Source organism: Manis pentadactyla, chromosome 3, assembly GCF_030020395.1.
Source record: "Manis pentadactyla isolate mManPen7 chromosome 3, mManPen7.hap1, whole genome shotgun sequence".
NCBI lineage: Eukaryota > Metazoa > Chordata > Mammalia > Pholidota > Manidae > Manis > Manis pentadactyla.
In genome coordinates, this window is record NC_080021.1 from 200,775,988 (window position 1) to 200,803,508 (window position 27,521).

At 36.0% G+C, this 27,521-nt stretch overlaps 1 protein-coding gene and 1 pseudogene across 8 annotated transcripts in view; both read right to left on the reverse strand.

The window, feature by feature from the left end:
• Positions 1 to 694: 694 nt before the first annotated feature.
• On the reverse strand, positions 695 to 3,041 carry LOC130683127 (60S ribosomal protein L13a-like; annotated as a pseudogene).
• Positions 3,042 to 13,319: 10,278 nt separating this feature from the next.
• The window catches only part of PTBP3 (polypyrimidine tract binding protein 3), an 87,105-nt gene continuing 72,903 nt past the window's right edge, over positions 13,320 to 27,521 (reverse strand). For all 8 annotated transcript variants that reach the window (XM_036915652.2, XM_036915650.2, XM_036915648.2 and 5 more), the window contains 7 exons: positions 25,381 to 25,458; positions 23,246 to 23,385; positions 22,925 to 22,958; positions 20,712 to 20,804; positions 19,729 to 19,945; positions 18,635 to 18,712; positions 13,320 to 18,504 (listed from right to left, as the gene is read on the reverse strand). In XM_036915652.2, coding sequence (XP_036771547.2) covers positions 18,372 to 18,504; positions 18,635 to 18,712; positions 19,729 to 19,945; positions 20,712 to 20,804; positions 22,925 to 22,958; positions 23,246 to 23,385; positions 25,381 to 25,458 — 773 coding nt within the window. In that variant the 3' untranslated portion in view covers positions 13,320 to 18,371. The remainder of the gene's footprint in view (positions 18,505 to 18,634; positions 18,713 to 19,728; positions 19,946 to 20,711; positions 20,805 to 22,924; positions 22,959 to 23,245; positions 23,386 to 25,380; positions 25,459 to 27,521) is intronic.

Below are 27,521 nucleotides of genomic sequence, written 5' to 3' on the forward strand. Positions count from 1 at the left end.
GCCATATTGCCCAGCTATCCCTGTATCTGGCAAAACTCCCGGTACCTCATAAGTGTTCTATGTATTTGGGGAAGGCAGAAAGGTATGGAGTCAGTCACTGTCAGTCCTAGGTTGCCAATGGGTGTTCCTATTCAGCTCAGCAGTGCGTCTTTGGAGCAAGCTGGTGTAGATAAGCTTCAGATTAGTCATCTCCCTACATGTCTCATTTCCTGTTCATTCAAGGGCTCACTGGCTCCTAGATGCTCTATCTCCAGGTGACTGTCTCCCACACTGTCCCCGGGGCTCTGATGACTCCCCATATCGCACTGATTTGCTCAGTTGTTTTAAAGTGGGTATGAGTGAGAAACTTTGAATCTGTGCCAAACTGGGTAATGGAAAAGGAAGCATGGTTTAGCCAGTTCAAAGGATTTCATATGCTTTGATTTTCTCTGACAGGTTTAAATAAACCCTAAGCATTTGTGGGTAATTTTTAAATCAAACTATTCTTTCTCCTCATGGTAGCTGCTTCTTAAACACAATTTGCTGGTACGAGCCACAGCGCTGGGCTGACAGGCCACAGACCTTACGTGCTCACATCAAACAGCAGGTTGTCATCCATCCTCTAAATCAAGCTGCCTGCACCTGCCCCCGCAAGCTGGCTTTCTGTACCACCAGCTAGCCAGCAGCTGCCCAATTCCTCTCCTGGGTTCCTCTTCTTCCTTGCCCTGATGTTGTACTACTTGGGAGATTTTTGGCATAAATGACTTAAATTATTCCAAAATGTTGAAAGCAAAACTAGAATTTATTGATTCCCATAACCCCATAGGCTCACTGACCAGACTCAAACAGTGCCCAAGGAACCCAGTTTCTCCCCCATAGCTCTGCCAGCAGCCTTCTCCGAACTGTCCCTCATGACTGTAAGCGGGCAGCGGCTGTAGCCATTCTTAGATCCTCTCAGCTTCAAACCCAGTGGACAGAGAAAGCTTCTCTTCCTCAAGAGTGACACACAAGCTTTGAGCCTGTTCATCCCTGGGGACAAGTGCCCGTAGCTAAACCAGCCACACCACTAGGCTGGAGAATAGGATCAGTCATTAGCCTGGAGCCAGCAGCACTCACCTTGAAAGTGGGGTTGGCCTCACCCAAACCCCGAGGGCTGGGCTGGGCTGGGCGGGAGTGGTTCCCACTGAAAACACAGGGTAACATTTTATCAGAAAGATAAAGGGGGCCAAACGGCAAAACAGCACGTGTGACTATAGCCTGTGAGCCTGCTGGCTATTCAGAATCTTTCCCATCTCAATTTAACTAACATGCGTTTTCACAAATCAAAACCCCCGCTCCACATGTCATTCTAGGACGTGGTTTTGACTCTGTCATCATTCTCAGCAACTCTGTTTTGTTGTAGTTTTAAAACTGCATCCACCTGAAGAGTTCTTTATATCCAAAACTGAACACAATACTCTGGGAATAGTCTGACTGGTGTAGAATCAAGTGGATCCTCTCCCCCAGGTCCTGATAGAGAACCTTGTAATGCACTCATATTTTGTGTGACTCAAGTGTAGGACCTTAAATGCGTACCCATTACATTTTACATTGTTAAACGCGGTCAGTTGCACCTGCCCTCTGGGTCTTATAGAACACGACTCCAGAATACACTATAAATGGCTTTCTGGAACCAACTCACCACCTCGCCCAAGAGTAACCAACCTGGAGTCAGGCTAGCTCCTCAGACCTCTCTAGGGTGTGCTGGAAGGTGAGGTGCTGGGCTCCCTAAGGAGACTCCATGGTTTCCTTAAACCACACACTATTGTAGCTTCTTCAAAGATGTAGGAAGGACCATGGCTTCTAGGCCAACCTAGTTTTTAAGATGCATTTCTGTCTGGCTTTAATGAACAACAATGAGGCCTCAGAAGAGGGGCCTTCCAGCTGCCAAAATCAGGAAACACCATTAAGAAGGAAGCCTTCAAGCTAGACCAAACAAGTTGGGTAAGTCTTCAACAGGTGAAAACTGGGACCCAAGAGGGTCCAAAAGAGACAATAAAGGGCTTTTTCTCAGGAAAAAAAAAAAAAAACAGCACATAGGGAACTTTGCTAAGGGAAGGAAATGTCTGATTTGCCATGGATCAGAGGAGAAAGTCAGAAATTAAATGGAAGCTTAAAGGAAAACCCTGCTTATGCCCAGCCCCAAGCCTCCATGCTCTCAAAGAGCTTCCCAGAAAATGTCTCCAAACCAGGATATTCTGTAATTGTAGCAATAGGGGCCCCTACTCTGAACCCCACTTTTCAGAGGGCTCTGCATATAAAAATATGTTCTAAAAACTAAATTTATTAATGCACAAAATAGCACTTTCTGGTTCATCATCCGATTATAAAGGTAATATAGGAGAATTATGGAACCCTTTTTGTTTTGAGGAATACACGGTCTTTATTAGGCTCAGATCAGGATCCAGGGTCTTGAGGACCTCTGTGTATGTGTCCTTTTTCTTCTCCATCTGCTGCTGTGGCCCCATGAGCTGTCCTTCCTTCTGGGCATGGATCTTGGCTTCCTCCTTCCTCTTCTCCTGCAGGGTGGCTGTCATGCCTTAGTTCTTCCAGCCAACCTGGAGAGTCAGGCACCTGGTTTAAGCAAACTTCCATGCAGGTTTCAAATGCACAACCTTGAGGGCAGCAGGAACCACCCTCAGCTTTGCTTGTCACAGGGCAGAGGTGCCCATCAAACACCTTGAGGTGCTCAGGGCAGCCTGGCCTCACTTGGTCTTGGGGACAGTCTCCTCACACCTTCCAAAAAATGTAGCCAGGGGCTCAGAAGGGGAAGTGGCCCTGGGATGGGTTGGCAATCATCTGCTTGCCAATAAAGCCAGTTACTTTAACTTGTTTCTATAGCAATTGCCAGCAAAGTCGATGCCCTCACAGCATACAATCACCACCTTCTGGCCCAGCAGTGCTGGTTTGGCCACAATGGCCACCAGGTGCTCTTGGGAGATGGCCTGGGTCACTGAGTACCAGAACCTGCCTCTGCCATCTTCAATAGTGGAAAAGATGAACACTTTGGAAAATGGAACATTTTAACACAGAAAAACTATTTAAAAAAAAAGATGTGGCATAAACATAAACATTATTAAAAATCACATGAGTGCTCCACATTCAGGATCTTACTCTTAGCATTGGCATAAGCACCCTGTAACTCTAACCACCCACTCCCATGAGCAACCCCATCCAGACTCAAGAAATGTTTCTTCACATCTCTTGCTCCACATTCTTGAAACAAGAGGTGGTAGCTTCCAGAAGCCCAGAAAGTTTCTCACTGTATCACTGCTGACATCAGAGTAGATGCTTCAAAGCATAGGGAGGATTGAAACCGGAAAATACATTAAAAAAGAGAAAAGATAGATGAATTAACTTACTGAATCCCTTCATAGTAGGAAAGTAATAGATTCTTACAGGATGAAGTACAATTTCCCAGTAGTGCTGAGTATCTACTTTCTGTTTTCCTGACTCTAGAGGTACTCACACATTTTCAGCTTTTGCAACAATTGCTCATGACAGCTGAGGAACATTTTGCAACAATATGATTCATGACTTTCAAATTTGTGGATATATAGGTCTAGATCTAATACACATGAAGTGTAATACCAGTTCTTCATGTTGGCAATAAAATGAATATTAAGACTAGAACTGTGAAGCTTTATTTTACTTATTTTTTATTAAAGTATCAGTGATATGCAATCTTATGAAGGTTTCATATGAGCAACATTGTGGTTACTCCATTCACCCATATTATCAAGTCCCCCCACCCCGACCCCACTGCAGTCACTGTCTATCAGCATAGTAAGATGTTGTAAAGCTTTATTTTAATTAAAATACTTTGTAAGATTTAATAAAATCTTTACAAAATTAAGTCAGCTTTATTTATATGATTTTGACTTGGAGTGTTGACATTAACCATAATTTGTATGCTACTCTTAATTTTAACATTTTGAATATTTTAGAAGACAATTTACGGAAAACATACTGAAATAATTAAAATTTTTCATTTTGATCTTGATTTACTGCTTTTGATAAAATGTATTCAAATGTTATACCCTGTGAATACAATTATATTTTATTTTTAGTCTTGCAGGATTAAATCTGGCCCACCACTTGTTTTGTTTTGTAAATAAAGTTTTATTGAACAAAGCCATGCTGATCAGCACTTACATGTCATCTATGGCTGCTTTCCTGGTACAATGGCCGAGCTGAGTAGTTTCCACAAAAACCATATGGCCCATAAAATCTAAGATTTTTTCTGACTGGTCCTTCATAGAAAAGGTTTGCCAACCTCTGCTTTGGATAATTACTGCCAAAAGAATACAAGCTACATGAAAACCTTTAATGTCAACATAATTTTGCTGAAATGAATACTGAAAAAACAAATGTTATAGAATACATATATGAGTTGTATAAATTATGTGTCTTTATTACTCATCCAAACATCACTGGCTTCTCAACAGAACACCCAGACATGTGCAATAGTAATTACATTCAGTCCTCTTTAATAGCCTGCCAACCGTCAGCTGTATAAAAGTCAGAGCTTATCCCATCTTTTCAATTTTGTATTTAGGAAGGTGTATTTTTCAATATGAGGGATGTTTACTCTTGCTCCAGGCTCTGCAAATACAGAAGCAGGCCTGCCAGAGTGCACTTTGAAACATGCCCATGTTCTGCTGCATTGAGGGTGGAGCCTGGATGCTGGAGCTTGGGAGATGGTCCCTTGTGCCTTTGATGGTAGTTTGTGTGGAGGGCATAGTCCCAGAATGCACAGTAACACACCTCACCCTGTACCCTGCTTCAGGTCAGATGGCCACAGACACAGATGGACTCCTCTCCCTTCTGCAACTGACTGGGTGGGACCAGTTTTGACCCCAGAAGCCCATGTGAACTCCCAGGCTGGGTGTGGGAGGCTCTGGCCTCAGGAAGAGCTCCTGAGGGCTGTCAGTGTAGACAGAAACAGCTCTCCCACCCACACCAGCAGCCCTGTATATCCTCCAGTGACTGTGGCCTTCTGGCCACTGCCTGGGCTCTACTCTGCCTGGCCCGGCATAGAACCTGCCAGCCAAATCTTGGTGCCTGCGGCGGCCGTGCAACTCAGTGTCAGGCTGATGCTCAGGCCTCATCCATCTCTACTGCTGGAGGTGGCAACTGATCACACAATGTCAGCAAACCTTCCCTTAACTTTTGCTAGATTTAGCAAATAAAAATGCAGGATGTCCAGGTTAATTTGAATTTTGGATCAACAATGAATGCTGTTTCAGTATCAGTATGTCCCATGCAATAATATTAGCTAATACAAGTGTATTCCATGTGTCATTCCTCAGAAAAGGCATTTAGGAACTGGGGCAGTTAAGAATCATGGCTCTTTCCCTGCTGAGGAGACTTTGGGGGCCGTGGGTTTTAGATGACATAGCTACAAGAGGGAGGATGGTTGCCCGGCCCATAGCAACGAACTTTCATTCTTCATTGGAAGCTGTGAACTTCTAGGGCTTATCTGTTGCCATAGCATCACCCAGACTCTCCTGACCATTACATCACTCAAGTCCCTGGGCAGACTCCACTCTGACTCTCCTTCCGTTGTGTTCCTCTGGTGTTTTAGAAACTCCTCTCTTAAGGCTTGGTAAATGCCTGCTTAGTTGTCTCTCTCCCTCTAACCTGGGCACAGGAGCCTTGTCTTATTTGACTTTGTGACCATAGGATCTCACATAGGAAACATTTTAGTGTGTGCAGAATGAAGGATGGTCAATAATTTCCTGAGTTTAGAGCCAAGAGGTATCTTCAAATTTGCCTTGGTCTCACTAGGACTTTACCTCTTTAGGTTTTCTCTGTCATTCCTTAAATAAAGGATCACTTCCCTTTAAATAAGTCTGCAATCTTGGGAAATTTAATTACATGTAGCTGTGTCATTTATACAGTAGCTAGTAATCAGAAGAGCAAGAGACTGTGGGTGAGGTCATTCATTCTTAGTCACAAATTAACAGCAACATGACAATGACATTTCCACAGTGAGAGAAAAAGTCACTTGGCATTCAGAGACCCTAACTGCAAGGCTGTGTTTGCATTCTCATCATTTATACTTCCCGGGGATGTCATTGCCTCTGATGCAGAAAGGTGGGTCCACAGTCTACTTAGACAATAAAAGGAATTATTATTTCCCTAAATGTTTGCTATCCCTACATCAGTGATTGTCAACCAGGGAGTGGGAAGGGTGCATGTCAGAATCTGAGAATGGGGAGAAACAAAATTTGATTTTATTTGAAAAACTCATTTTCTGAATACAAAATACAGAGACTCAAGTGTGACCTTCTAGACTGACAAGCACGTGGAGAACAAGGCAAAAGAAAGCATTGAGAACAGGTTGTAGAACCAAGGGGGCGCTCAGCACACATCTGTTAGCCAAAGGTATTATTTGTAATCCATGTTTTGTACAGTCTGTGCTACAATTTCTATTGCAAACACAAAGTAAATGTTCTCTGTTTGTAAGTTTTTATTTTAAGGCAAATCCTGATTTTGAGTTCTTACAATGTGGCAAAAAAAAAAAAAAGACTTTGATGTGTGTAGGAGGATGAAGCAGAAAACCATTTTGTTTTGGATTTGGGTGGAAAGGGGGAAGATGAGAAATAGAAGGGTAGGCAAAGGAGCATTGAGGGTTTTATATCCTTGTTTTAAGGTTGGAGAGACTTGAGCATGTTTAAAAGACTGATAGGAAAATCCAGTAGAGCAGGTGAGGCGGAAGGAGAGAATGGACAATGGATACAGATAATGGATGATGGATAGAGATCTCTGGGGAGGTAAGGGGGGATGAGAAATTGAACACTGGAAGTAAAGAGGAAAATGAGACAAAGAATTAGTGTGGCTGCCGTAAGTTTTGGAGTCCCCGACAGGTTGCTGAGGCCTGCAGGGCATCAAGGCAATTGGGAGAGGCAGATGGTAAAAAAACAGCTGGATGGATTTGCCTATTTTTGAGAATATCTGAATGCTGAAGCCAAATTTGTACAAATTTTTTCAGTTCCACACTGAAGTTTGTGGGTGACCAGAGAAATATTCACTTGACTAAATGTAGAAATTATTGCACTTAGGGGTGAGGCTAATTTTTCAAAAAAAGCTAACTTGCAATTGAGTTTGTTTAGTTTGGAATATAGAATTGAAGCCCTGATGGCAATGAATCTAAACTATAAAGGCTCAAATACCAACCTTGTTTGTTCCTTTAGGTGTTTGTAGAAGAAATCTATTTCTACATTATTCAAGTGGATATTAAAATGCCCTTTTCATTTTGTCATCTTGATGGTGCACTAAAGGAGAATTTTGAAACTGGTTTCCAAGAAAAACAAATTCCAACCTCATCTAGCCCAGGTGCAGGATAAACTCTCAGGCTACTTTCTCCTTGTGTCAGGAGTAGACTCAAACCTTTGTGAAACTCCAGGGGAAAACTTCCTTCCTGACATTCAGCCTTTGCCAGAAAAAGCTTGAATGAGGGTTTAAGTGACACAGCTTTTGAGTCAGTTGTGTAAGAAAACATTCAGAAAAGCACTTGGAAAACTTAGGGATAGAGTAGTTCCTTGCTTATCACAGAGAAGAGAATGGATTTTGTATGCCATTATGTCATTCCCATCCATGTACATTTGCTAGGCTGAAATGTCTGCACCTCTGGCCATGTAAACCAAGCAGAGGCAGGCTTGACTTTGAAAATGCTGTGCCTTCCACACTGCGTTAGATGCAAGGTGTATTATGGCAAGCTGGTACATTCAGTGCACACACTGTTACCATGTTAGGAAGGTTAAAAATATGGATTTCTTTAAGGACCAAAATATATTTGTTCTAAAAAACTGCCATTGCTGTTTTTAGCCATGATGCTCGCATCATTACAAACTTTCTAATGACCTTACAAAGGGGACATGTGATTTGTGTAAGTTTATCAAAGGTTGAGAAAAACTGCTCTAAATGGAAAACACAAAGCTAAGAATTAAGACCCTGGCAGGGCGATAAGGAATAGCTGTCTGCAAAGGTTCCACCATACTGACTGCACCCTATTTACCTCAAATTCCTGGCTTAGTTGGAAGGTGACTTTAGGATTAGCAACTTTAGTGTGAAGGCATTTTAGATCTCAGGCTCAGCTTTGAGATGGATGGAAGGTTGCTTTTCCTTTGTCCCTGATTCTTCTATGTCCACTGAGATCATTAACTACAGATTACTCCCCAGACTTTTTGTGGATTGCCTTGTATCAGAGCAGAAGCATGGCAAATCATGAAGCTCCCTCCAGCTTCATGCTAATCTCTATCATTTTCTGGCCAAACTGTTTATCTGACTGACACTTCTCTAACATGATGGTATATGATGACTTATTTCCCCTAGTTTAAAAGATATCTTTGACTTCTTCCAAACACCAGTAAGACAATTAGCCCGAGACAGACATGTAGGTACAAAGCAATCTTTCTCCCCAAGGCCACTAGATTTTTTGGCTTCATCCCTGTATTAGAGCTACGTCCTTGGGGTTTTTAGTAAAGAGGAAATATCTATTCACTAGAAGAAAATTTAGGACTTCTGGATCACTTCCTTATGTAGGAAAGGGTCAAGCATATGACTTGAGAATCTGGATTTTTAGATGACTGCCCAATAATAGATAACATATTAATAATAAAGTAACTTTTGGGTAACATCTGTTATGTGCATGCACTATTCTAAGTACTATATATATAGCAACTCATTTATTCCTCCATACTCTAAAAAAAATATTAACCTTTGAACAACATGGATTTGATTTGTGCAAGTCCACTTATATATGTATTTCTTTCCAATAAAGAGATTGGAAAAGTTCTTGGAGATTTGTGATAATATGGCAAAAAATTTTCTTTACTCTATTGTAAGAATACAATATATAACACATACTACACACCCAATAGGTACTGTTTATGCTATTGGTAAGACTTCTTGTCAACAGGCTATTAGTAAAGTTTTGGGGGAAGCAGGTTATACTCAGGTTTTCCACCTCACAGGGGCAGGTGCCTCTTCATCTCCCCCATGTTGTTCAAGGTCATCTGTATTATCATCCTCATTTTATAGAGGCAACCAAAGCACTAAGTGCTAGGGACTGAATTGTGGCCCCCAAATCAGTATGTTGAAGCCCTAACTTCCAATATAAGTATTTGGAAGTGGGTCCTCTAAAGAGGTAATTAAGATTAAACGAGGCCAAACAAATTTGGAAACTCTCCATAAAAACACAGGCAAAAACAAAATGAAGGCAAAAGTTTTTGGAGGACAGAAAAAGTTATTTTGAGAACAGTTAAGGGAAAGAATGAAGTGTGTATCCTGTCTTTCCTATAGAAGCTTTACTTCAGAATAACCAAACAGTTATTGGGAAGTTTCTCTTATTATATAAAAGCCATCGAAATAATACATGCAAAACGAACGACAGAATTAGTAAAGCCAGCATTTCACAATCCCTGAAAACTAAGGGGTCTAACAATGATCACCAAAGAAGACACACTATGTTAAGTGCTCAATTCTATCTTACTGAGTATTCTTGCAAAAGAAAAAAGAGGGATGCCACGTAGGAGTTAAGAAGTGGCTCCCAATGTACACAAAATTTGAGGCGGGGGATACATATTACAAAAATATCATGGGGACATAATTTGCAAAATCCAGACTGTTAGAATTTTTACAGAGAAAATAGGTCGGTTTCTTTAACAAATAAGCTGCAAGGAAAGAAAAAAAAAGATGGACAGGGAAGCTATATATTAAAAGACTTAACAAATGCAACCTTATGGATTTTATAACTGAAATGTTTATAGATGCAATTACATGATGACTGGGATTTGTTTCAAAATAATCCAGGGAGTGGAGTGTAGGATAGATGAAACAAGATTGGCCATTAGTTGCAATTGGGTATTGGGTACATGGGGGTTCATCAGACTATACTTATTTCTATATATTTAAGAATCTTTATGACCCAAACTTTTGCTAAACCTTTTGTATAGTCTCCTCTTAAGATTCCAGAGAGCTAGGTAGGTCTTTCAGGCATCTTTTGATGGACATATAAGGAGTTAGACAAATAGCCCACCAGATCAGGCTTACAGTTACAAAAACAAAACTAGACAGTATTAATGAAATATTTTATGATTTTAGCTGAGTTTAAAACTGTTCAAAAATGTAAAATTTGTTGAAAACATGGTTTGTATTTTTTGTTTTGTCAGGGAAACATTTTTCCTATAGGTGTTACATGGTCAGAAAAATGCAATATATACATATGTGGGGGAGTTTCATTGTGAAACTCAGTCCATGGTATCCTGAGTACTTTGTATCAGTACTTATTTATTCTAGTCCATAGAATCATCATCTGAATTAAGAATTGTTTATAGATCCTTGCTCAATTATAATCAGTTTTCAAAATCCTTTTAATTGAAGTGTATCACACAAATGCACAAATCCAAAGTGTATAAACTCAATGAATTATCCAGAAGTAAACACTGCTGGATAACTGGTACAAAGGTTAAAAAATTAATTATTAACCACATACCAGAAACCTCTCCTCATAAATCTCAATTACCTCCTTTCCAAAGGTAACCACTATCCTGTATTTGAATTGGTGTAAATAAAATTCTACATTATGTATGGCTTCCTTTGTTAAACATCACCTGTGAGATTCTACTATGTGGCTTCTTTGTGTCCACTTCTGTAACTATAAATTATTTCATTATATAAACATATCATCATGAAATCTCTTTATCTCTAATAGTTCTGTTGCCCTAAAGTGTACTTGTCAAACATTAATGTAACTAATACCAACTTTCATTTGGTTAAAGACAATACCTTAGCAGGTTAGAATTCGACATTTGAATTCTGTAGGATCAAGACTTAACAATCTAAGGCACAGAAACAAGGATAAAGGTGCTTACCTAATCTAAGGGCAATTTACCCCAACAGAAAACAGTGAATTTTTCCTGATACTCTTATCTATAATCTTAGAACAGGAATAAAATAAATACATGAATCTTCATGGAACATTAAAATCATTAATTTTTCTTGGTTAATTATACTGTATACTAGCAGAGGTGGAAGTTCTATATTCATGCCCAATGGTTTGATGAATGCAGTATTTCCAACAAAATTATTAGAATTTTATCAGTATAAATTGTTTTCATAGAAACACAGTGACAAATTTCCACTAGAACTTGAAATTGGACAACAGAAAAAAATAGTTGATGTAGGAACAATCACACAAATTGTAAACAGAATGGGTTTAACGCTTTTTTAACTATTCTAGCATCCCAGTTCAATTATCAACAAATGCTGGGCATTGAAAATTGGGCACAGCTTGTTTGATATTGTCCTCTTAATTTGACTATTTCTGCAACTGTTCAAGTAATGGCATATGTCTTAGGAATGATCATTGTTTTGAAATGGCTTATGTCTAAGAGTGGAGACAATTATTGCAGGGTATGTGTTCCTATACATTAATAAGTTAACAGTAGGATAGCTTTAACCACATGTATTTTGACTAGAAAATTGCCTAGAGAGAGGCCTCATGATCCATTCTGGGGGCTTCCTCTTGAAGGCAAGAGTTCAAGACTATCTGATTTATGGATTTAGGCTGACATTCCCACTAGGTAACACATTTCGAAAAGGCAAGCCACCATGACTTTAACTCTATCCTCCCCAGCACCTGGCTCAGTTGCTGGGGCCATCAGTACTTGATGATCTAAGTGAACAACTTTTATTAAATAGTATTAATGAGGTAAATTGTGTCCCCCCCAAATTCTCATGTAGAAGTCCTAAACCCTAGTGTCTCAGAATGTGACTATTTGAAGACAGGGTCTTTAAAGAGGTTGATGAGGGTAAAATAAGTTCAGACGAGTGGGCCCTAATCCAGTATGACTGGTGTCCTTAAAAAAAGAGATTAGGACACAGACACACACAGAGAAAAGACCACGTGAAGGCACAGGAGAAGATGGCCATTTATATGTCAAGGGAAGAGGCCTTAGAAGAAATAAACCTGCTGACATTTTGATCTTAGACTTCTAACCTGCAGAACTGTAAGAAAATTAATTTGTTATCTAAGCTACCTAGTCTGCGGTACTTTGTCAGCCCTAACAAGCTAATATAAATAGTAATTACATTCTTCAAGAGTTAGTGTCTTAAATGTGCAATTTGAAATTACATTTTTAGTTCAAAAATTTCAGAAGTAGATAAGCATTTTTACTTCTCAGCAGAAACACCCTCACTACTTATGCAATACTTTTAAATTGGTTTTGGTAGTTTTCAGAAGAGTATATAAAGCACCCTGATTTCTGGTACAGACTTTTAAGATCATAACCCTCACAAAAGGTAGCAGGACAGAACTACAACACCTGGGCACAATGGAGAGTACTTGATAGATGTCAAGGAGATATGGATGCTAGTCTAGACTCCGCAAATAACTAGCATGAGGCTTTGGGCAAGTCACTTCCTTTTCTGTGCAACTTAACTTTAAAAAGTGGAAATTGAACTAGATGGTCTCTTAGATCAAAACAGAGCATTCCACTGTATAAGTAAGCATTTCATGGCCAAACAATTTTATAAAACCTTATTTGGTCATAGGGTTATTTTATCCTTTCCTGATAAAAATGCCTCTCATGCTTAAAAAAAAAAATCTAATTACATTTATGGAGACAATAGATTTTAAAGGTAAGCTAGCAAAGATCAGTAATGGTTACCTAATTTTGTAGTCTATTAAAAATAGATTCCCACTTCTAAAAGATCCTAGAGTAAAAGATTAATATAAATGATTTTTTTTTCTTTTTTGGCCTGGTTAAAAAAAAAATGTTGCTTAGACTTCTACAATCCAATGAACTCTTTAAAGAACCTAGAAATAAAACCTTTGCCAAAGAAGAGCAATATACAGGCAGCTGATAACTGTGTTGTTACCCTTTAATTAAAGAAGGCACAAATTTACTTTGAGATCACTCCTCATGTCTCATTGCATATACAGCAATCCTATAGGAAATCCAAAAACTAAACCAGAAATGGCACTGCACATTTATCAAGTGTGTGTACGTGTATGTGTGTGTGTGTGTGTGTGTGTGTGTGTGAGAGAGAGAGAGAGAGAGAGAGAGAGACACTCCTGCAAACGTGCAAATGTGTACTTGTACTAAAGCAGAGTGCCAGAGAAGCTGCATTAAAAAGGGTGATTAGAGAAGCACTTTGCTGTTCAAATGAGAACTGTTCCTTAATTAAGACAAGTTTAGATGGATGGCTATGAAAAAGAAAAGAAAATATGACATCATTAGAATTACAGGTAAGACAAAGGGAAACCCAAAGTACAGACAAGAACACAGAAAAATTTTAAGAGCGTACAGATGTCATGACATTTATTAAAAGGCATGCTACAATGCTATACTTGTTAGGAAAAGAGATTAGAGATACCAAGTAATAGTCAGCAAATATACAAACTGAACAAAAATGGATTATACTGTAGTGTACAGAAGCTTGAATTAACCATGCACTTCGCATTTAGAAAATATGTTTTTTAATATTTTATCTTCTCTTTGCATTTATAACATAATTCACTTCAACAATCACAGAATCCTTTTCTTCCAATGCCACAAACTGTGTTACAAATGAAAGCTGGTACTGCTGCTTATCAAAATATACAAGACAATTGACGTTTTATATAAAACCACTTTATATGTTAACTTGTTCCCCAAAACATTTTTTTTTCCTTTTTTGGCCTGGTTAAAAAAAAATGTTGCTACAAATATTTACAGCATTTTCTTCTGTTAGATGAACATTCTTACAAACTGAAAAAGGGAATTTTATGAACAGACCATGTAGAACACAAGACAATGTCAGAGGCTCCTAGCTGTGCTATTTTTTTTTCTTAAATACAGTACTGAAAATGCCCATCAAACCCTTGTCATCGTAATCCATTCTGTTCACATTTAAACCCCCATTTTCTCTAAAGTAGTCTATTCACCAATAGGAAATAGAAAGTAAAGGCTGCTTTGCACTGGGTCTTCTTTCAGAAAGGAGCTTGGGAAAGAATGCCGAACAGAGAGGAGTTAAAACCAGAACAGCCAGTCTTTGGTCAGAGCAAGGAGGTGACATTTTGATGCAAAACTTTGCTTGGTCAGCAATCCCTACAGTTAATATTTTCTGGATGTGGGATGAATTCTTAAAAAATCTGGGTAACAATGGTAAGGGGGGAAAAAGACCAGAGTTATGATTTTTATTAAATGACATCAAAAATAGCTATTTAAATATTTGTTATTACAACTACTACATAGATCCAAAACTGAAAATAACAACAAAAACCTGTTTACAGTGTTGATTTAAGCTTGCCATAAGCAGCTTTCAATCATGACAAGTATCACCAAGGTCACTGGACCAGACAAATATCCCTGTTCTCTGGAACATATGCCTCAGGTTACAAAAACTAAGATGACTGCCACAAAGATGTAGAGCAGCTCTGCTCTTGGACCTGCATAATGTTATATAATGAAGAATATGTGATAAAGGCAAAAGTGTAACTGAGACTTCATTTATACAGCTACAATTTTCTGCTTGTGTGAATAGCCTGTGGGATAACATTCTTTTAAAACTATATAGTACATATTTCCTGAAACCAGAATACTGATACTACTACCTTGGTCTCAAATAGGAAGAAAAGGTCAATTAAGACTACTGAAGAAGGCACATAAACTTTGGTCCTGTTTTCTCTCCCTCTATAAAACACCAAAAACTAATATTTCAGTAATTTCCTATATTTTAAGCCATTCACAACGGTTAGAATTTGCTCTGAAAAAAGACTGCAAATAGTCTTGTAGATAAGAACACAGCTGTTTTAAAAGACAGCTGAGTTGTATTTTCTTTAAAGGAAAAGTTTTGTGCAATCTAAATTGTATTTCTTCTAGCACAATAGTAGACTATTTTAAGTCTGGTGGTTTTATTCTTGTTAACAACTGATCAAGACAAAGGAAAGGCTAAGAAAAATGCTTTTACGCATAGTAATGTTGCCTTTCTGGTTTTAAAAATAGCAGTACACATTAGGTTTTATAAAAGAGGCTCACAGTTTGGCAAACATAGGGTTTTTAAGTGAGAGAGGGTAAAACATACTTTTGAGCTTATCATCTTTTGTCTGAAAATATTTTGTGGAAACAGAAGAGAAACTGCATGATAATATACTCAATGTATAAACTTTGCTGCCTAATGACATCGAAGCTTTGAAAAGTTTATATGAAACTGAACAGATATTCATGAGCACACTTTTTATCAACTGACACAGAACCTATGATCAACCATCCTAGGTGGAGCCAAAGAAGGAATCGCTCCCATAAGGAATTAGGCAGGCAGAAATTGTCTCTCTAAAAACTGTGAGATCTGTATCTTTCAACACAGAATCAGAAACATTTCTGTAACTAACAGATTACAATATTTAGTCTTACACAAACAATTTATGGCATTCTCCAGGGGCTACTGAGGAATTCTGATACTCTCCAGTAAGTTATCAATTAAGACACTGGGTATTTTCTATTTGTATCTCACAGAAAACACATTTTACTGCTATGCAAGTTATTTAAATCTCAAAGTAAAACCTTTTGGCATAAATTGCTATTGTTAACTGTGTACTGCTATTTTTTTAAAGTCCTGAATATATATACTTTGTGTAAAGTCAAAGACACTTCTAAAAGTGACAAGACAATATTCCTTAAAATAAAGTAAATAAACCTAAAAATAGGATACTATGACAGCTCAAACAGCAAAAATAAACATTGCTTAGAAGATATCAAATAAATGCATGCCAAAACAAAAATACAAATATCTAGTTTTTCTACTCCCCTGACATTTTTACAGAAACTATACCAACAAATACTGTAGACCTCTGTAATTCAAACAGCAAATAGCCCAATATGGACAACAGCCATGTGCTACAGCTAATTTCAGACACCAATTGATGGTTTCAAATACACTATTTTAAACAAGCATCTCACTTTTCCAAATCTTAATTTGATTTTATCGATAAATTAAAATGTATGTAATGTGCATATATATGTACATTAGAGGAGTGTACAGATAAGGAGTATATACACTTATCTATACACAGATCCCTGAAAAGGATTCAAATGTTCTAAGATTTAAAGGCCTTTCCCTACTTCAAAATTACATTCAACCCCATTATAATCTCCTTTCTGCTACACTTTTGCTACACTTACACTGAATATTGTAAGAACCATGAATTACAATTACAGTCATTCCTACCTCAAATGAAATAATCTGATGTAAAATGCTACTAGAAATTATAATGTGCCTATATGCAAGGAAAAAAAAGAAGCAAATTTTGGGAGATTTCTCAAAGAAATTGATTTTCCTTCTCACTTGGTGTTTCAGTAAAAATATACTTTATATTTGGAAAAAATCAAATTAGATAAATGATTAATCCTCTCTATTCAGCTAATGCTAAAACCGATCCATCTGAAGGTCTCCATTTAGTTCTACCAACTGTTGTTCAGTGTTGAGTGAATCTACTTTTTAACAATTTATACTATCTTTTATCATCTCCAATTTTTTAACATTTCTTTTGCAAAAACCTGTGTTCAAATTCATGGTTGAAATATATCAGAGATTGAAATATTCTTTTTAAAGAGTGAGATGAGCCACTCTGAGAATCTTAAAAGTGTAAAAGAGGCGGACAAAAATGACCCTTTTGACAAGTACTGCTTTTAAAAAATCTGATCAAACACTGATGGAGTAATTAATGAAAGTAAAGTCTCTCATTAAAAAAAATTTTACATTTTATAACCACTGAAACAACATTAAAGTGTACTCTTACATTCAACCAAAAAGAAAGAGACAGAGTATGAGAAAAAACCACCTTCTCATCCTCTAGATACGTGGGCACTGAGTAATGAAGCTACAGTAACAAAGAAAAGCATGTTCTTTTTTGAGTACTGAGAAAAAAACAAGTAATCCTGAGACAAATTCTAATGGGTGATAGAGATCAAACAAGATCCAGAAACTGAAACTGCATTTTATAGCCCCAAATTGGTACACTGTAACTGGCAATGACCTACTGGTCACCACATGAAGAGGCCTACAGGTGTGTACTGAGTTACTCTCCAAACCATTTACCCATCCCCACCCCATCTCTGCACCAAAGCACCAAAAATTTAAATAGAAACTATTACTTATTGAAAACCACTTAAAATTGCAATGAAAAAAAACTTTAAAATCTTTACCAAAACAAGGAGTGAAAAAACAAAATGCTCACCAAGCCCACAATATAGCTTTCAAGATACTTAGATAAAACTCTAACCTATTGTATCATAAGCACATAATAAGGCACATAATAAGAAATTAAGTAAATACACAGTAATTCTGAATAAGTATTAGAGATTATAGTGGTACAAAAAACCCTTGAGATTATTTTTTTTCTAAAAGAAGACCTTACCAAAAATAACTTTTAAAAAATCTGTCAAACCATATGATAGACCTGAATATTTCCTTAAGACTGTAAACGTTTTTTCTGAAAACAATTATAAAAAAGTAGTTTATAAGTAGGATTTTTTTTAATTGTCAAGATGACATTATATTACTCAGCAAATGTGTCATTCTGAAATTTAAAACATGAGTTTTCCTAATAAAATTATTAATTATTCTGACAACTTAATAGATCCTTGTTGGATTCCACTTAATTTCCTTGGGGACAGCTGAGACACTTCATTTCTACAAATTCTTATGAAGTTAAATATATGCATTATTCAAAGGGGTGTCTTACAGAAAAAAAATGGAATCAGTCAAAGAAAACATGCAAGTTTATAAATTTGCTTCAAATATACCCCAATTTTTGTTTATGTATAATAACTATCAATATATGCCAAATAATCTATGTAATTTATAAGTGAACATAATTTCCTATAGGGCTCAAACTTCTGAATCATCAAGTTAAAAACTTGATTGTAGGTAATATAAATTACTTACCTCAAGTAATTTTAAAAGTATATGTATGCTTAAATTTTTCAAAGTACAAAGGAGTTTAGAAATATTGTATAAGACTGATCTGGACCCAAACTAAAAGAAAGCCTGTCCTCTTGAAACCCAATTTAATATCAGGAACTAAATTATTGGGAAAAAATTTTTTCCTGATTTTTTTTTTCCTGAAAGTTGTTTTCATAGAAACTATGGTACAAAGGATAAACAAACCTTTGATCACATATTTGCAGGGGGGAAAACATGGGAAAAAATAACATCCCTTGATTTTCTTAAATATATTTGAATATCAAACTCAGAAAGTTATTTTTGTGAAAGAGGCAGAATTGGTCTTGAGCTGCTTGTCTACGTCTGAAGGTTTTACTGAAATTATGGTCCAGTCTTAGGAGAAAAAATTCACAGAAAAGTTAGATTGTAGATTTTGAAAAGGAAACTCTGAGGTGGTGATTTTCTCCAAGGTCATGGTTATGAAGCTCAATGAGGGCCTGGATTGCTTCTTCCACAGATCCTAACTGAATGAGTGCCATTTTGCGATCTTTCCTGAAAATAGTATAAAAAATATAAGAAGTATATAGAATTAATATTGTGTAAAAACCGTCATTTAACTACCTTAAAAATTTGCATGCCATATTAAATATTGTTAATGTATTTCTTGAAAGCATGGACTTACTGAAAGAATTTAAAAGCCTTCACTGAACATCCAGCTTCTGTAAAAAGGTTCTTCAGATCATCAACTGTAACAGAAGGGCTGTGAAAACATCATAGAGTGTCAACTATCTTAGCCCCAATTCTTTATTCCAGAACTTTATTTACCTTTCTCTGTTCTCAGTCTTTAAGTGCACACACAACCCCATAATCTAAAGTTGTTACCCAAAGCTTATCTCCCCTCATGTATTAGATTAATTTAAAGAAAATTGCCATCTTTGTAGGTCAGAGATTTCAAGAACTAGAATAGGTGTTGTCAGATGTTTTCTATAAAGGGCCACACATTAAATACACTGGGTTTTGACAGCTGCACAGTCTTTGTTGCAACTGTTCAACTTTGCTACTGTAGCTCAAAAGCAACCACAGATAATATATAAATGAATTTGATTGTGATTCTGTCCCATGAAACTTTATTTATGAAAGGGGAGATCTGAATTTTATATGATTTTATCAAATCACAAAATATTTTTTTGCTTTTTTCCTAACCACTTGAAAATGTAAGAAATCAATCTCAGCCAACAGGCCACACAGAAACAGATGATTTAATCCATGGGCTGTAGTTTGTTGATCCCAGAGTTAGAATATGACTGAACAAGTAAAATGGTCATAAGAAAATAATTTTTAGCTTTTAAGTAATTAACATATATATAAAAGCTTTATAGCTTATAAAAAAAGAGAATTCATTTTTACCAAATTCCTAAAAACATAAAGCATTTGATTTTGCTAAGTTGGTTAATTAAGAGTCTTTACTTTTATACAAAAGGATGAACAAGGATGTACCAATGAAGTATTTCTGCAGAAACTTTATGCCCCATAGTAACTGAAAGGTAAGCATTGCTAATTTTTTATGTGGAAAGAAAACTAAAACTTTGCTTTCACTTTTCAAGTGTATAACTGAGATATAATCTTTTTAAGACATGACAGCAAATAAATCATATCACAAGAAATTAGTGAATAGGACAACTGCTACATTAGAATAATCTCAGAGTTTCTAACCCTCACAAACCATATAGTATATACATTATTAATCATCTAAATGAATAATAATTAGGTACATACGGGATGTTAGAAAGATGCAGAGTGGCTGATGGTGGAAAAATATTCTGGAAGTTTTTAGAACCAGGCTTTTTAAAGCGATGTAAAGGACTATTGCTAAAATCCTTAGTGAGACCTTGATCTTCTTGTCCCTCCCGAGGAAGCTGCACTGCTTGATGTTTGGACAGTGTAGCTCGAAGCACTTTCCCATACAGTCTCTGACCGCTCAGATGGTTCATTGCTGGTGTACAGGAAGAAAATCAGGAGAGTTTGATTATCAAGGTAGGGTCTCTGTAAAATTTGTCTAAATTATCACAAATTCCTTTTATTTAGTCATTTAAAATTATACTGTCAGTTTGAGGGTTAAAATGGTTTTAAATCCAAGACTTTTACATACAGAAATGTATTAAGTGATTTTGTTTTACTATAATGAAAGAAAAGCAATTGAACAAGAAATAACTATCTCCTAGCAGAGTGCTAGGAACCTCCAGAGTACTTGGAACATAACAAGTACTCAGGAAATGGTTATTCAATAAATTAGTTTAATCTCGAGCAAAGCATTTTTATAACAAATCTGAAAGCAATATTTTAATAGTCACTTTAACAATGAACAGTAAGGTCATGGAAAGACATTTTCTTCCCCCTTTATTATTAAGTTCATCTCCACTTTTAAGTCATGCAACAGGTCTAGAAAACTTAATTTGGAAGGGAAACAAACAACCAAGTAAGTAAACTAAAATGAAACAAAATAAGTCATGTTTATTAGTTTAAACTTAATGGAAAAACCCTAGAATCAAAGCTCTAAACATCACCAATATGTTCAAGGAGATAAATCAACTTCAGACTTCAAAGAATAGTAAGTATTTTTTTAATCTCAAAATATAAGGGGGTTCAAATAATAATGAAAGCACTCTCCAGTAAAATTACATTCGTACTAGCTATAAGTTTGTTTAATTTACAGGAAAATTTGTATATAAGTTTATCATTATTATTAATAATTTTAATACCTAGCTGAGCTTGATTTGCATCTGCCATCTGAACCAAGGCATTTTCTTTCTTATTAAACATAATCTTCACTCGATGCACATCACCATATACTCCTAATTAAAAAAAGATAAACGTTTTTTAATGCCTGTGTTTAATATTTAATTAATTTTCCTAACATATTTAAAGGTGGCTTTTCTCATATATGTTTCCTAGGCAATTTCATACATTTACTTCTAAGTTTGTATCTTTTTTATGTTCCAAATCTATTCATCTGTTCACCCTTTTTCACTTCATGTCCCATAAATACTTCAAATTTAACATGTCCCAAACAAATTCATCTCCCCTTCCATCTTACCACTTCCAGGGCTCATCAACTCTGTTGATAAATATTATGATCATCCACATATTTGCTCCAGACAGACATCTGGGAGTCATCATTTGACTATTCTCTCTCCTTAAACTCCCCAACAGCCAACCCATCACCAGCACTCACTGACTCCAGGGCCTAAATCTCTCTCACAATTGTTCACTTCTTTCCATCCTCACTACCATCAAAACTGTCATCATCATTTCACATCTGGACTATCAAAAATCCTCCCAAGTGATCTGATTACATTCAATTTTTCTACACTAGTGTTCCCCAAAGTGAGTCCCACATCCCAAAGGACAGGCAGAATGATTCACTGGTGTATGAGAGGCAAATAAATCCTATTTATGCTGATTTGTTTATATAAACCATTATGAAAATTTATATTTTACTAATTTTTAATATATACATGAAACTATAGGCAGAAATTTCTGCAAGATGAAAGGCATTCTCTCATTTTTTTCATTCAGTATATTAACATGTATTGCAGCTTATGTGCTACACTGTATCACCAGTATTATAAAAATGAGACCTTTAGTCACATTACTACCATACTTTGCAATGAGGTAAGAGCGTGCCTATGCAAATATGCAAGGCACCCAAAGGGGTGCTGGTGATCTTGTGGGCAAGCACCTAAAACTACTGAACTTAAAGATGAAGAGGACTTTTAAAGTTTAAAACAGAAAGACAAGTATTCCAAATTTGCTGTCCTCCTCTGAAATTATAAGTGGCGGAAGCAGATATTCTTTAAAAGAAAAATAACACATATAATTTGTTCTTAAAGCTGAGGGTGATATTTTAAAAAATATTCTAATGCAACAGTTTTCAAGATCAACTCACTTAACAAGAGAAATATGGAACATTTCCAAATTAAGTACAACAAAAATTAGTGGATTACACTGGAAAATTAGTATCAAAATTAGTGTACAGCAACACTGAACACTTCCATTATATCACACATCTTTATGAAGTATCTTTTCCAGTTATGACAACAGGAAAGGATGACAGAGGATCAAGTACTAAAATAAAGTGAATTTAGAATCAGACCTTGGACTAGTCAATCAAAATTAAGATTTTTGAAAATAATGAAACATATTAAACCATATTTCTCACTAAATGCATTTATGAAAAAAGTTTTTATTAAAAAAATCTTCATTAAATACTGCTTATTTTTTGCTCTTATATTTGTACATATTACACTAAATACAGTGAATACACTAAAAGGTGGATGAAATCTTTGAATAATGAATCATATTCAATGAACCAACTTGGAAAATGTGCTCCTTTTTTTTAACTGAGTGAGGAACACTGTTAGAAAGTTTAGAGACTATTTTAAAAACCTGAATCTCATTAGCCTGTCCCCTGCTAAACCTATTCAATGGTTTCCCATTGTTCTTAGTTTAAAAACCAAGCTCCTTTAACTTAGCTTATCAAGTTCTTCGAGACCTTACCCCTCTCCCTCGTCCAGCTTCAACAAGTCTCTCCCTTATGTTCTCCATTGGACTTCCTTTGCTTCCATGTTCCAGGAGTTCTCTCTCACTGTTAGTATCTATGAAAGGACACTGCCCTTCCCTTCTGCCTGGCTAATGCTTTGCTCATTTTTCAAAAGTCAGCTTAACTATCATTTCTATTGGTACATCATCTTTGATTTCCTCAGCTAGTTCACTCTCCCAGCTATATGCTCCTATTATAATCTCTACTCCCTTTTTATAGAACTTTTGTAATTGAAATTACTTCCTAAATCTTATTTGCTACTCTATCCTCAGTGTCAGCACACTACTTGGCATATGATAAATATTACTGAATGATGAATTAGTGTTCAATTCACATCATAGAAAATATTAAGAACAGCAAAAAGGAACTTACCAAATAAGATAAAAAGCCCATGTGGTGTGATAAGCTGTTTGAAAAGGATAACACAAAATATAAATGTCTAATTGAGGTAAAAATTTTAAGTTTTACTTATAACAATAACATTTGACTTTGTTTAAAGCATTGACTTTATATACTTCTTCTCTCTCTCTCTCTCTCTCTATATATATACACACACATATATATACTAGTGATGAATTTTAATAAAGGTCCTTAAAAAAAACTTAAAACATTTTTATTTGAATATGATCCTAGATCAGAAGTTACTATACCTCCTCCTGAAAGACTATTTACATGTAATACTTTTCAACTCACATCAGGATTGAGATTGGTGACGAGTAGAACAGAATTTCCTGGTATACCACTAGCCCCAGGAATGGCCATCCTTCCAGTGACAGCAGAGGAGGTGATTGTGAGAGGACCGAGAGCTCCAGGAACAGCTGGGACTGATAGACCTTTTTAAAACATCAAAAGCACTTCATTGTCTAGTAATCTGCAGAGTTACAATACTTGAATAATTTATGTAAATAAACAAAGACAAAAGCAAAAATACAGAAGAAAATGTGTCAAATTTATCATAAGGCTATCAAAGGCCAGTTTTCTGCCCTACAGACTCTGTCTGGAAGTTGAGGTACTTATTCTTTGACATTCTCATATTCAGTACTCTATTATCTATACAATACTTGCAACCAAATTCACTGGTCTTAAAAGCTATTAGGCTTTTTTTGGAGGTTCTATCAACTATAAGCACTGTTTCTTGAAATAGATATAGTCCAGCACATTTCTACAAGGTAAATGCAATTTTCATTTGACTTTTACCATAAAATCAGAGATACCAGAAAAAAAAAATTCTTCCAGGCAGAAGTCACAAATACGCATAGTAGGTGGTACTGCATGTTCTAAAACTGGACTGTGGTAATGGCTGCAAAACTGTAAATTAATAAAAATCAGGTGATTGTACATATGTAGAATATATAATATTATTTATTGGAAAAGCATTTTGTAACCTTGTAAACTGCTATATAAACATTATTACAATCAACAACAGATTTATAGAATTCAATATTCTTTTACAGCAAGATTTTTCATAGCTCTCCTTCCTATATGCATTCCAGAACTACTGAAAGTTCTGCAATACTTAAGTATTGATACTATATACTATACTTTAAAAAGCACACTATCTCAAAAGGTCCCACAACTTGTGTTCTCAGCTTAAAATTTATCTAAGGTAAAATCTCTATAGTTTATGTAACATGAACTAGTTCTTTAATTCATTGTTTTTTTAAGCTCAAAATTTCTTATAATATATAGCAGCATCTGGTCACTTTACCAAAAATCATGTAATTAAACTGCAATATAGTTTATATGCAGACTGTTCTGTTTGACAGTCTAAGGAGGTCATTACTACTCATTCTGCTCAGTTTTAAAACTGTGCAGACTGCTTTCTCAGGCTGGATACTTTTCCATGAAATCTATACTCAATAGTCACTCACATGACTTCTTCCTATGCCCCTCCAATCCAATTCTGCAACTTTTGAGTAACTTTCATGTATTATATACCACCAACAGTACAACTTATGTGTGTATATATCCTCCTACTAAATCTTAAAAGTCTTATAAACTCAGGAGTCCTCTTTACATATTTTTTGTATCTACTAGTGTTTTTCACACATAAATGTGTCAAAAAAAGTATCTAAAATGAGGGAAACTATGTATCATCCCCTTCCAAATGTATATCAATTGAATTTTCAGGACCATCAAATAAGTAAAAACAATGTATAATGCCTTCATTTTAATGGAACAGATAGAATATTCACTTAATTAAATATATGTTAAGATGTCATAAAACCATGAAAACCCTAAAACTTAAACCTCAACCCTATCATTCTTTCCTTTTTAGTTAATGTAACCCTCTCCATCACAGAGAGGAGTTAAAATTCCCTCAATGGTAATATTCTGAAAGGACAGAAGAAGGAAAGAAGGAAAGCGCTTTATGAGTAAGTTGAACAGTAAATGTTTATTAATTCAAATATTTACTGACTGCATGTGTCCATCAAAGGCATTGAGAACACAAAGACAAATAAGACACAGGTCTGTTCAACATGTAACTAATAAGCTTATCAGCAAAAACATCCTTTATGAAGCCCATATATTTTATATAATAACCAAAAGGGCAAATATAAGGTTATTAAATATAGTCAACCTATAGTTATCTGTACCAATGGATAGTATAAAAGATGTGGAACTTGGGGATTGAGAACAGAAACAATTATTGGTAAGGACAAGGAAGCTGAGTATCATACAATGAGCCACTTCTATGGTTGATATATATACTGCTTTTACTGTGAATCCTTCAAATATGCTAATATTTTTCAACTTGGTAAATTTCTAGAAAATATAGGACATCATTAAAAAACCATTTCAAATTCAACTTAAAAAAAAAAAGTCACCTGTAGCTTGAGGAAATCCAATGGCTGGGGCAAATCCAGCAGCCCCTGCATATGGTGAGGAAATTATGCCTGGTGCACCTAATGGGGAAGAGAAAATTAAATATATTTACCTTCTATAAATATGTTTAGCAAAGCAACATAAAAATGGCTATATGAGGGTATATTATTGGTAAGGAGATTCTGTTATGCAGTAAATATGTGTTCAACAAGTGATCCTTAATGTATAAGAGCCTTTGCCACTTTCAGGGACTACCCTGTACAACTGGGTTCAAGGTTCAATAATTTGGTTATTTAGTTTTAAGTTTTTGGTTTGTTATTTAGTTTTAGTTTATTTAGTTTTGTTATTTAGGTTGAGATTCTTGCCCTAATTTGGGGCATTGTTTCCAATGGAAAATCACTGAGCAGTTATTAAATTGTACTGTACCTATAGGGTACTGTGCTGGTAAAAATTATGAAATAAAAATCTTTGTCTTTGGGAGGCTTACAAAACTAAAAATATGAATTGTAGGAGATTCATATGCTGAGAATCTAGTGGTTTAAATACAAACGTATTGCTAGTGGCCCAAGAAGAAAGAATCACAGAGGATTCCCTGTGATATTTTGGAAAAGGTTTCTCAAAAGGTAAAACCTGGGCCAGACACTGTGTAATTAATTGAGCAGCACAGTACTTAGTGTGCACTAGGTGTAACACAAATGCTGATACTCCTCCTTGTTCTTTTTAGACGCCAGGTGTACTATCTACAAAACAGGAGGTAGTTTCCAAGGGAGGAGTCAGTTAGTAGGAAAACAGTTCAATTTTGGACATGTTGAGGTTGAGGTGAAGGTTAAGACACTCAAATGGAAATGCCACAAGTGGAAATGTGGGGGCAAAAAATCACAATAACTTATAAGACACACATCTGTAAACCATCTATGAAGAAATAAATATGAAAGCTGTATGAATGGGAGCTCCACTAAAAAGAGCACAAGGCAAGAAATGAGAGCTAAAAACAGAAACTGGGAGTATCAGTACATTTAAAAGTGGAAGAAGGAAGAGGAACATTATAAGGAAAGAAAAAGAGAAGAGCCCTAGAAATAGAAATCCAACCAACCAACCACCCCAGTGTATTATAGTCCCTTAGGATCTAGAGAAACAGTTTTTTAGGGGAGGGGGCTCAACAGTGGTCAAAGACAATGAGAAATGTCAAAGGTAAAGAATAGTTATAGAGCAATAGCATGAAGTTAGATTTCAGGAGTTAAAGGGAGGATTTTTTTTTTTTTAAATGACATGGGTGATGAGAGTCTAGGAAGAGAAGTATGTGGGCTTTATTTTCCAGGAGTTAAAAACTCATATAAATTTGCCCTCTTCATTAAATTATTTAGTATTAGAATTATTAACATAATTTGTTAAATAGGTAACTGATTTATTAAAATAATTCGAGGAAATATAGTCACTAAAAGACTTTGGGGATAATGCTAGCAAAGAGAACTGACAATAAGATACAGAAAATCAGAGTAACTGACACAGTAACTGATCAACTAAGATGGGAAACACACTTTATTGAAATGACATTATGAGCCAAGCATTCTTCTAGTGCTGAGAAAACACTGAACAAAGCAGACAAGAATCTCTGACCGTGCTTATATTCAAGTAGATTCAAAATCATAGGTAAGATAACTCATCTTTACAATAGAAATTACTATATTTAAGCCATAAAGGAAGACTTAACAAGACTTCACATGGACATGAGTCACTACAAAATTCATGCCAGAAAGTTAAATGTAAGAAGAGACACGGCAGATTGCATTATTGTTGCCAAGTATTTATTTGACCCTTCCAGATTAACTCCGGCCAGTCATGTGCCTCCTATGGAAGACACATACATTTCTATGCAATTCCCACTGTGTTTGACCATGTGTCAGGATATAGACATGACATATACTGCTTCTATGCAGAAGCTTTCAGAGGCATTATGCGTTTATACCAGCTTCCTTATTTTTCACCCCCTGCCACAAGAATGTCATATCTCAAATGGAGTGACACCCTCAGCCAGGGCCCCAGAACACAAAGATATGTGAAGAAGGGTTGCAAAAACTGATTCACAGCTGTTTAAGTGTCAGTTGTGTGACAAAAATAAATGTTAATTGCTTTAAACCACTGA